The sequence below is a fragment of the Anarrhichthys ocellatus genome, unplaced genomic scaffold (assembly GCF_004355925.1).
Source record: "Anarrhichthys ocellatus isolate YVR2014 unplaced genomic scaffold, GSC_Weel_1.0 scaffold1707, whole genome shotgun sequence".
NCBI classification, from domain to species: domain Eukaryota; kingdom Metazoa; phylum Chordata; class Actinopteri; order Perciformes; family Anarhichadidae; genus Anarrhichthys; species Anarrhichthys ocellatus.
This window is the reverse complement of record NW_022281681.1, coordinates 1-10,016: the sequence shown is the minus strand read 5'-3', so window position 1 is coordinate 10,016 and position 10,016 is coordinate 1. Positions and strand designations below refer to the sequence as shown.

General features: G+C 40.0%; 3 protein-coding genes and 1 non-coding gene across 5 annotated transcripts; all 4 read left to right on the top strand.

The window, feature by feature from the left end:
- Nucleotides 1-281: 281 nt before the first annotated feature.
- trnak-uuu (transfer RNA lysine (anticodon UUU)) lies at nt 282-354 on the top strand. The gene has a single exon. It is a non-coding gene; the product is annotated as a tRNA-Lys (tRNA).
- A 490-nt stretch (nt 355-844) lies between these two features.
- On the top strand, nt 845-2,702 carry hce2l2 (high choriolytic enzyme 2-like 2). The gene is made up of 9 exons (XM_031839548.1): nt 845-904; nt 990-1,032; nt 1,107-1,166; nt 1,272-1,427; nt 1,558-1,675; nt 1,899-2,077; nt 2,264-2,345; nt 2,435-2,568; nt 2,683-2,702. Exons 1-9 carry the CDS (start codon nt 845-847, stop codon nt 2,700-2,702), a joined length of 852 nt encoding a protein of 283 aa, XP_031695408.1.
- A 1,060-nt stretch (nt 2,703-3,762) lies between these two features.
- Nucleotides 3,763-5,300, top strand: hce2l1 (high choriolytic enzyme 2-like 1). Its single transcript, XM_031839545.1, has 8 exons — nt 3,763-3,834; nt 3,940-3,991; nt 4,097-4,156; nt 4,232-4,384; nt 4,471-4,588; nt 4,714-4,892; nt 4,994-5,075; nt 5,168-5,300. Exons 1-8 carry the CDS (start codon nt 3,763-3,765, stop codon nt 5,298-5,300), a joined length of 849 nt encoding a protein of 282 aa, XP_031695405.1.
- A 1,430-nt stretch (nt 5,301-6,730) lies between these two features.
- On the top strand, nt 6,731-9,994 carry tra2b (transformer 2 beta homolog). Of its 2 annotated transcripts, XM_031839547.1 has the most exons (5): nt 6,731-6,948; nt 8,792-8,937; nt 9,078-9,240; nt 9,373-9,561; nt 9,672-9,994. In XM_031839547.1, the coding sequence occupies exons 1-5, from the start codon at nt 6,916-6,918 to the stop codon at nt 9,786-9,788; spliced, it is 648 nt and encodes a 215-aa protein (XP_031695407.1). In that variant the 5' UTR covers nt 6,731-6,915; the 3' UTR covers nt 9,789-9,994. The 2 variants fall into 2 exon arrangements, with proteins under 2 accessions (XP_031695407.1, XP_031695406.1); XM_031839546.1 differs by having other exon boundaries at nt 6,735-8,937.
- Nucleotides 9,995-10,016: the final 22 nt, after the last annotated feature.

The following is a 10,016-nucleotide window of genomic DNA, read 5'->3' as shown; positions in this document are numbered from 1 at the left end:
ATATACTGACAGCTGATCCGGCTGTGATCCGCGACCGATGTCATCAGAAACAGACGTCGCTTCACGTGACACTTTATAAGCAATGGACGTCTCATTTCTCTTAACGCATGTTTCCTCGATTCCTCTTTCTTCGCATGGTTTCGTTGCAAGACGCAAGAGAGGTGAACGTGGACGCAATTAAAAGACTTTCGATGTAGACCTGTGGTACCGGGAATCGAACTCGCGTCCGGCCTTTCCACTTCCACCGCTTTATATTAAGCACTTCCGGTGGTGATGCCAGAGCCCGGATAGCTCAGTCGGTAGAGCATCAGACTTTTAATCTGAGGGTCCAGGGTTCAAGTCCCTGTTCGGGCGGTAGTTTTTTCTTTTCTTTTTGAAACCTATTTGGATGAGAAAATGTTATTAAATGTTATTAACAAGTGTGTTTTGCAACAGTAATTGATCATCTGAAGTTAGCAGCGCAGCATAGCATGTCAACTGTTGGTGAGTTTAGCTTCAGTAGAGACAAAACAGCCCTCCTGGTAGATGTTAAGACACCCAAAGCCTAAAATTGCCCCAAAACCAGTGCCAAACATTAAACCATTTCATTTTAAGCTAGTCATTGAAGTGGAGCTGTAATTACCCACAGTGAGACCTCCCATTATCCTACTGTTGGAGTTGTTGTTTGTGAAAGAATCAATCTAATATGGGGATTAAACTCACTCACAAACAAATAACAGTAACCTAGTAATTTACCTGACATAATCATGGGTATTATCTCTGGACAGAGAGTTGGAACACCTATAAAGCGTAGGTGTTTGTGCAGGTAAAATGGCAACACTGAAGACATATCTGACTGGCAAAGATGGAGCAGATTATCCTCTTGTGCCTGGCTTCCACCTTTCTATCGGCCGTACATGCTCAGGTAAATATTCATGGGATTAGAGTGGGACAAGTTCAGCAGCAGACTGCAACAGAATTGCAAACAACTTTGTCCATCTTTTTTGCAGAACTTTTTGTTCAGCCCAAAATGGGGTCCCGTTGGCTATAAAGGTAAATGCAATTTGGATTGGATCTAAATGTTTATGTGAGACAGCACGCTGACTAAAAGCTATTTTTTTTTTCAGAACAGGAAGAGTATGATGGGACAGCAATGGATGAAATCATTAAAGCTAATGAGTTCCAAGGTAAGTTTCACACAATTTACTTGTATTCTTTTGCAGTTTACACAATAAATGCGCTCCTGTTTGCCATGTCCAGAATGATTTCATTTTCACTGATATTTGTCTCAGCTTCCCGAATTATAGACGGCACAACCAGTCTCAGAGAGGGAGACATTGCTGTTTCTCATGGAAGGCGCTCCAAAGTCTGCTTTGCTCGTAGCTGCCTCTGGGCTAAGTCAGTGGATGGACATGTCTATGTTGCATATAAGCTCTCACCTGAATACTGTATGCTATTTTTACTTTTCTAAGTGTAAACAAATGCAACACATTACAGTCTGATACTTTTTGAAATTAACTAACTTTGTATTTGATGATTTCGTCTGTTCCTCACCGCTCTGTCTTCACAAATATACAGCGGAAATGGAGGCAAAGCTCATAAAGAAAGGGATGGAAAGTGTAGAGAAAGGTACCTGTGTGCGGTTTATTCCTCGAACTCACCAACGAGACTACGTCGACATCCAGCCGATGTCCGGGTGAGAGTCAAAATGTTACTCCTTTGGCAAAATGTTTTTCTGTGTGGAAGAGATGTGAAATGCAGCAGCTTTTAGAAATATAAGTAGACTTTAAATGAAAAGAATTATCATTTAATATCAACTATCCTGCTCTACGGTACAATACTAAACTCACTCCTTGAAGTTGATCTAATGACATGTGCCGTGTCTGTGTCTGGGTGTGTGTGTGTGTGTGTTCATCCAGCTGTTGGTCCTACCTTGGTGCACGTGGTGGAAGGCAGACCATGTCTCTTCAGAGTCCCGGCTGCCTCCGCGTTGGAGTGATCGCCCATGAATTCATGCATGCCCTGGGCTTTGTGCACGAGCAATCTCGCTTTGACCGGGACAACTATGTCACCATCATGTGGCCAAACATTTGGAGGGGTAATTTCAACGGGGCAGGAAGGGATGGGGGGGAATAAGATCTCCATAAATGTTAAATTAAAGAACAATTATGATTAACTGTATTTCTATACCAATTTTAAAACAAAAATGTGAAATCAACAACAACACATATCAAAATAAATTCTCACAAATAATAAGTATGAAATATTTTCCAACTTCCAACAGATCGGTTGAGGAACTTTGAGAAATTCAAGACTGAGAGTCTGGACCTACCGTATGACTACGGCTCAATCATGCACTTTGGGATGTAAGTAATAATTGAATGTGGATCCCTCAATAATATATTCTACTGTGGTGTATGTATTATGATGTAACACATACTATTCATATGTTCAGGTATGCCTACTCTCAGGACGGGGAGCCGACCATCATTCCAAAGAACAGCCAGAACAGCAAGGACATCCAGCTGGGCCAGGCGTCAGCTCTCAGCCACATTGACAAGATGAAAATCAACAGGCTTTATAAATGTGGTCAGTAACAAACATCCTGAAGTAACTATTTCAAAGCCGAACCATATTGCAATATGGGCTTATGATACCAACCATGTCACTTTTTTCTGTCTCTCTCTCTCTCTCTCTCCATAGCTGTCAATGATGATAACTAACCAAACAGGACTGAGTTGAAACAGGAATTTGCTGAAAGCTAATCCAATAAAACGATGTTAAATCATAGAAACAATTTCAATAAAGATTGATTCAAGCTTTTCATCAGCATTTACCCTGTGTGCAAGCAGTCGTGTTTGTTTAAACAGGACATGTCGCTGATGTTCAGAAGGCTGACAAAGTGAGCGGGGGTGTAAACTATTATAGTAAAGAGAGAAGTAGTCATCCAAGTGTGCTTACCCACCCAATATAAAGTATAAAGCATCTCATTTCATGAATCAGTAACAGATGACTTGAATGTGAAGAGAATGTACTACTTTCATACATGCTGGCATACATAATACTGCAGTAACTTTTTGATGCATGGGTCATGTGATCACATTAAAGGATAACTAGATGGAAGTACGTTTTAATTAGAGGAAGACCGGAACAAATACCTGGATTAATAAAGATATAATCAATAAAAGATATATGATAGTACTCTAATGTTCTGCAGTGACGTAGGTAAGATTTCATAAACGTCATTGTTCTTCAAATTGGCCCCTTGATAAAAATAGAAATACTTTTTGGAGATGGATAAGGGTTTGTTTTTATATATTTACCTATGCGACAAAATGATTGTTGTCAAGACAGTTATAATCTGATAGTTTATCGCAAAATCACTGGTTGCTGGTACAGTCAGACACAAATTGCTGGTCTGTTGGACTGGGTGGACAGTTATTCACGCGATAGCAACTGCTGAGTTGTAGCACATCCAACAGCAAAACACCCTTAAAGTCTCTTCATTTCTGAAAGTGCTGAATCTTACATGCACTAAGTACAGGGCCCAAGTCCAGGTCAGCATCAGGACCACCTGTTAAGGATCAGCAGTGGACTTGAGTAAATTACACACACTGGATGATAAGGGGTCTTAATCGTGCTTCATCGCAGAACATGTGCCCAATCAGTACAGAGCAGAGGAGGAGAAGTGCCTATATAGATTCAGTGGAGGGGAGGAATTCATTTAGCTCTTGCATCGGAGGACTGCAGACTGAAACTGGTACACAAGTCTGAAACACAATAATGCATTCTACTATGATCCTTCTGGGTGTTTTGTTGGGCTTGCTGACCCAGGCGTACACTCTACCCGTTAAGGTCAGTACCAAGAAAAATGATTTTAGAGGAAAAAACCCTTTTAATCTCATTAATGCATCCATGCTTTGCAACCAGAATGTATTTTAATGCACCTTTGTATTACAGAATTCTACTGGAGTGCATGAGGGAAAAGTGAGGTTGAAAAGGAAATACTCAGGTGGGCTCTTAATTTACATTCACTTCATCATGAATGTAAATAATGATACTCTACATATTGGAATATCGAGGAAGAATGTAATGATCTGTCTGTTTTTGTGTTCAGATGAATATACAGACCACGATGAAATGAATGCAATGGATCAAATCCTGGAAGTCAACAGGAGTAAGTAAGCATGTGAATTGGGTAAAAGTTGTTTAGCACACCCTGGACTAACTCAATGTTATTGTTTCCCATCAGGATTGCGAGCCTCCCGAGGACTGTCCTTCAGAGAGGGAGATATTGCCACCTCAAATGTACAGAGTGCCATAACCTGCCCAGGCAATGCCTGTCTGTGGCCAAAATCAGTTGATGGATTTGTTTATGTTCCCGTCATGCTCTCTCCAGAATATGGTATGAATACACAGACATAAAGAGGTGTTGAAAAGGCACTGGGAGTTCAAATCTTTCTGATAAACTCAAATGTTTTTTTGGGGTAGACGACATGGACAGAATCACCATAGAAACTGGGATGCAGGACATTGCCTCTGGAACATGTATTAAATTTGTTCAACGCACTCATGAGGCCAGCTTCCTCGATATCCAGCCTAGATATGGGTGAGCATAAACAGCGACATGTGACTTTTTTAAACGTCTTGAAATTGACTGTGTATGTGATTCTTACGTGGTGATTTTTGGATTGTGATGATGACACATGCCTTTTCTGATTATGTACCCCCAAGCTGTTGGTCGTTTCTGGGGCAGACTGGAGGAAGCCAGGTCCTGTCGCTGCAGACTCCTGGGTGCATGTGGTCAGGAGTGGCCTCCCACGAGTTAATGCACGCCCTGGGCTTTGTTCATGAGCAGTCTCGCTCAGACCGAGACCAGTATGTCTCAATTGTATGGAGAAACATCATGCCAGGTTTGGATGAATGATGACCTCTCTACATTATGTCGTTACATTCAGAAGAGCCTTCTCTTTACCTAGTTAGTGATTTCCTTGTATCTTTTATGTTTTGACAGACCGCATTCATAACTTCAGGAAACAGTCGACAAACAATCTCAATAGTCCATATGACTACAACTCTGTCATGCATTATGGAAGGTGAGCTGCTCTTTGAGGCAACACAATTATTGGTTTTGCATGTCTTTGCTGGGGCGTCACAATACCGTATACTTTATGTATCCTTCATACAGATATGCCTTCTCTGAAGATGGTGGACCAACAATAATCCCCAGACCAGATCCTTACATTCCCATTGGCCAGCGAGATGGACCCAGTAACCTAGATCTTCATAAAATAAATGTCCTATATAACTGTGGTAGGTGAACTTACACATATTCTGACTGAAAAAAAAATCTGTCTTTCATTCAAAATCATTGATTCGATTTTTTCTCTACTCCCCACTACAGGTGTCAATGAGTAACTGGATCCAGAGCGTTATATTCTGTCATAGTCTGTTGTCAGATGTGTGAAGTGGTTCATTGTAACTTCTGGTCTTGCGTAGATAAGATGGGCAATATTACTTTATAGCAATTTCATCTTTCCATAATAGATGTATTATTAAAATTCTAGTCTGTACTTTTAGATTGCATTCAGTCAGCTCTGAGGACAATCTACTAAACTGTGGTAAAGATAAGGATAAATAAAAGGGGCTAGTAAGAATTGAAAGCTGCTTTTCTCTAACATAGCTCAAATCAGCACTGTGATTTGTGTGTTTCGATGTGCCTGCTGCTGCCAATTAGATCACTGCGTCTGATCTTTAAATCAGTTTGTTCCATTTTCTGCCTCCTTCTCAGCTTCTGCTCACTTAAAATAAAGAAAGTGCAACTGTAATGGAGTAATAGTCTGTTTCATACATCTTTGGTCACATCTCTGTCCATGGAGTGTCTGGCATTGCTTTCAGGTGGACATATATTCTACTGAAATTCAGTCTGACAAGAGTTAACCTTTTTTTTACCCATTCACCCATGTGGAATGATGTAGGGTTTTACTTAAATAAAAAGAAAAAAACAATATATGTTTACCTTACCCTGCACTAAACCTTGTGAAAAGTGTCAGGAGTTTTAAATCAGACTAATCAAATCAAACAAAAACTGATTATATTAGCACCTCTGTTTTTTAGGAGCTTTCCTGTACCCCTGTCACCTTACAATCACTTACAATAGCAATAAGTGCTGAAATAAAACGCCACATCTTAAGTTATTATGTTCTGCTCTTCACTGCCTAGTTGTAGTGGAAGAGAAAGGGGAGGAAAGGCAAAGAAACACTAACAGATAGCAGGAACAGACAGTTAGCAGTCTGATGTTAATGGAATGCATACCTATTGCCAACAATGTGGGAAAAATCTTTATTTTCGAAAACATGGTCTTAATTGCTCCCGTGTGAAAGCATAAAATTGCTTGTTATAATCGTTTATATTACTTTTTTTTAATTAATTTTAAAAACCCTTAAATATAACATTGGCTAAATGTTCTGATTTCATTTCCTTGCTAAAAGGAGAATTATAAAAAACATGCAGTTAGATTCTCTTTGAAATAGTGCACATTAACATGGTTGATGAGTTAGATGACACTGTCGTTGACAGTAGGCTTGACTGTAAATCCTTCAAGGTTCATTCGCAATCTCAAACTATTTACAACTATTATGTTTGTGTTTCTCAGTAGTTTACTATGTTATTTGGATATACACAGTCAAATAGTCAATATGGATCGAGCTCTTTAAGAGGCTAAAATTAGTTGAAGAAACTATAAGAGTATATTTTGGTAGAAAGTAGCTTATCATACTCATGTGCCCGCTGCATGCATCGAGGAGGAGGGTTTTTATTATAGACCCTAGTCTAGTAGCTGCTGCAGCACACACACACGCGGTTGTAGCTAGCTAGCTGGTTAGCACCGCGGAATTTAAAACCTGATATTGTAATATATATTCGGTGGCATTAAAAATGAGCGATAACGGCAAAGGTTACGGCGATCGGGTACGTATGGTCTCTGTGACGGCTTTATAACGTTTTAATTGAGCTAGCGTTACTGCTGAAATGATAACACTAACGTTACGTTAACAGTCTTCACATTGTGTGGACTAACGTTAGCTAGCGAGCTAGCTAGCTAGCTAGCTAGCTCCACTCTCCAGACAAAATATCACTGGATTATTTTATGAAACATGAACATGTCAATTTTATTTTAGATTTATTTATATTAACGCTAGATGTCTCCACGAGGGCAAGCCAATGTAACGTTACTGTAAATTATAACTGCTGCTAATACCCGTTAGCTAGCTCACTAGCTAGCTAGCTAACGCTGATCAACGTTAGCTAGGCCGAAACCATGTTATTAAAACCCTAATCGTTAAAGAATGAGTCATTTGGACATTTAGCATAACGTTGGCAAATGTCGTTATTTAAGCAGTCAGACGTACGAGCTGAATATCTTGAATAGCTAACTGTAATTCTACAGTGTGCAGAAACTATAACGTCAAAGAATACCATTTTATATCGGTATAAGGCTCATTCTGTATCTGAAACTTGAATTATGGTTTCTCTCGTATTACTTATGGCAACAATATGTCAACAAACGGCCTCAAGATGTCTTCTTATTAATTTGCATGAGGTAACTCACACGTTCAGCCCTCGTGTTGCATAGTAGTTTTAGTAAAAGTAAATGGTTAATACAAGGTCACAATGTGTTTGTGTGCGTGTCAAGAAAATGTATTTTTACTCCCAAGATGTCATGTCTGTTATGTCTGTGCTGATGATGCAAGTTAACACGATTGATTGGCAGAAGCATCTTGAGGTCGTTAGGGATAAGTTAGGCCGAATTGTTTTTGTTTTATCACTGTTTGTGGGGTTTAATGTTTAGTAAGTATTATACACATTCAGTGGTTTGACGTACTTTAGAGGCCACTTTACATACATTCTTTGAACACAATATATGTATTGCAAAAGGAATTGTAAGTTAAAAATGTGAGGTAAACATAGCTCATATTGTTTGTCATGTGTTTGACATTTTAAAAAACCCAACCAAGATGCCTCTTAGAGGTTCAAAATGAAAGTGGTCGATATGACATATCGGTAAATATAGAACCACTGAATGTGAAATATTTATTGAACTTGAAATCAAAAGATTGTGTGGTCTTAAACATTTCCATGCATGTCATAGGATATAATAACACTAAGTTGAATGAGGGTGCCGTTTTTAATCGTAGTCATATATTCTCCATCCTTTTCTTTTTCATAAAGGTTAAGAAGAAAGTGCGGAAGAAGTCCACTTAATTTTCAATAATATGAAGCTCTGATGTGTGAAGCTCAATTGTTGAGTGCATGCTAAAACATGAGGAGGGAAGAAGTATGGGCAGTGTGTGAGATGGGGGAAGTAAGAAGAAGTAAAACAATTGAAGAAAGAAGAATAATGTGAAGTAATGAAGTTACAGAAATGAAGTCGGTAATCTGGATAAGGCCACAGCGCTAAGTAATTTTCTGGTCTGTTTGTCAAATGCGTGCATGTTCTTGTTATTGAATACAACAAGCAGTTTAAATCATTGCAATTTTTTTACACAACTGACAAATTACTGTTATTTCATCATGTTGCCAATATAATTGAATTGATTTAATGTAATTCTGTTGCTATCATATTATCCATGTCAACCAAATAGCATTTACCTGCATTCCTAATCCACTATCCTGTTTTCTGTACTTTTTACAGGATAGTCTTAATTACTACATAGAATTATTTAGGCAAATTTCTCAGCCTGTCCTCTCAATGACGCTGATAAGAGGTGTGTTGGTGTGTGTGTGTGTGTGTGTGTGTGTGTGGTTCGTTCAGGAGTCTCGCTCTGCGTCCAGGAGTGTGAGTCAAAGGGGCTCCGGGAAGTCGGCAAGCCGGTCACCCGCCCGGTCACCTGCCCGCTCGAAAGAAGGCTCCCGCCACTCCCGCTCTAAATCTCGGTCTCGGTCCAGGTCAAAATCAGGGTGGGCGACTCCACATGCATCTATACATCCACCATTGCATATATAGATGCATATGTGTCTCTTTTAAGCAGCTGTAGAGAAATTGAAGATGAATAACCACAGAACCAGTGTGAATGTTGGAAGTGATTCTGTCTACACAGGTCTCACTCCCATCGGGGCTCACGGAGACACTATAGCCGATCTCGCTCCCGCTCGAGGTCCTATCATCGGCGGTCTCACAGTCGGTCCTACAGTGGAGAGCGCCGGCGCAGGAGTCACAGCCGCTCACCGATGTCCAACCGCCGCAGGCACATCGGCAATCGCGTAAGTCAGCTTTGCTTGTGCTCTTTCTGCATAATGTCTTGACTATATTCAATCTCGGTTCCTAAACACTACTACCTTTTATGTTTTGTGAATGAAGGACTCTTCAGAATCTTAATATCTGTAAAATTGCAGGCTAATCCGGACCCAAACGGTTGCGTGGGAGTGTTTGGCCTGAGCTTGTACACCACAGAGAGGGATCTGAGGGACGTCTTCTCTAAATACGGCCCCCTGGCGGACGTCTCTATCGTGTATGACCAGCAGTCGAGGCGCTCCAGGGGCTTTGCTTTCGTCTACTTCGAGAACAACGGTGACGCTAACGAGGTATAAGAACATGAGTCGTGAAAAGTCCCCTGACTGACGTGTTCCTGGAATGTGTTCCTGGAATATGTTCTGTGTCTAAAGAGGTCACTTGTATGTTTGTTCTCTGTCAGGCAAAGGAACGAGCCAATGGCATGGAGCTGGATGGTCGAAGGATCAGAGTGGACTTCTCCATTACAAAAAGACCTCACACCCCTACCCCTGGAATCTACATGGGTCGGCCCACATAGTAAGGCGTCTTAGTGTTTGATTCGATTTTCTTCTCATCTATCAAAGATAAAGATGAATACTTACACAGTTTTTTTTTTTTTAATGCTTTATTTATATATATTTTTTATTTATCAGATAAGACATTGAGATAAGCCATCTCAAGGAAAAAATATTTCCAGAAAGATAAAGAATATTGTAAAGAAAAAACAACACTACAGCATTCGAAACAGACTGATCCCAAAAAAAAA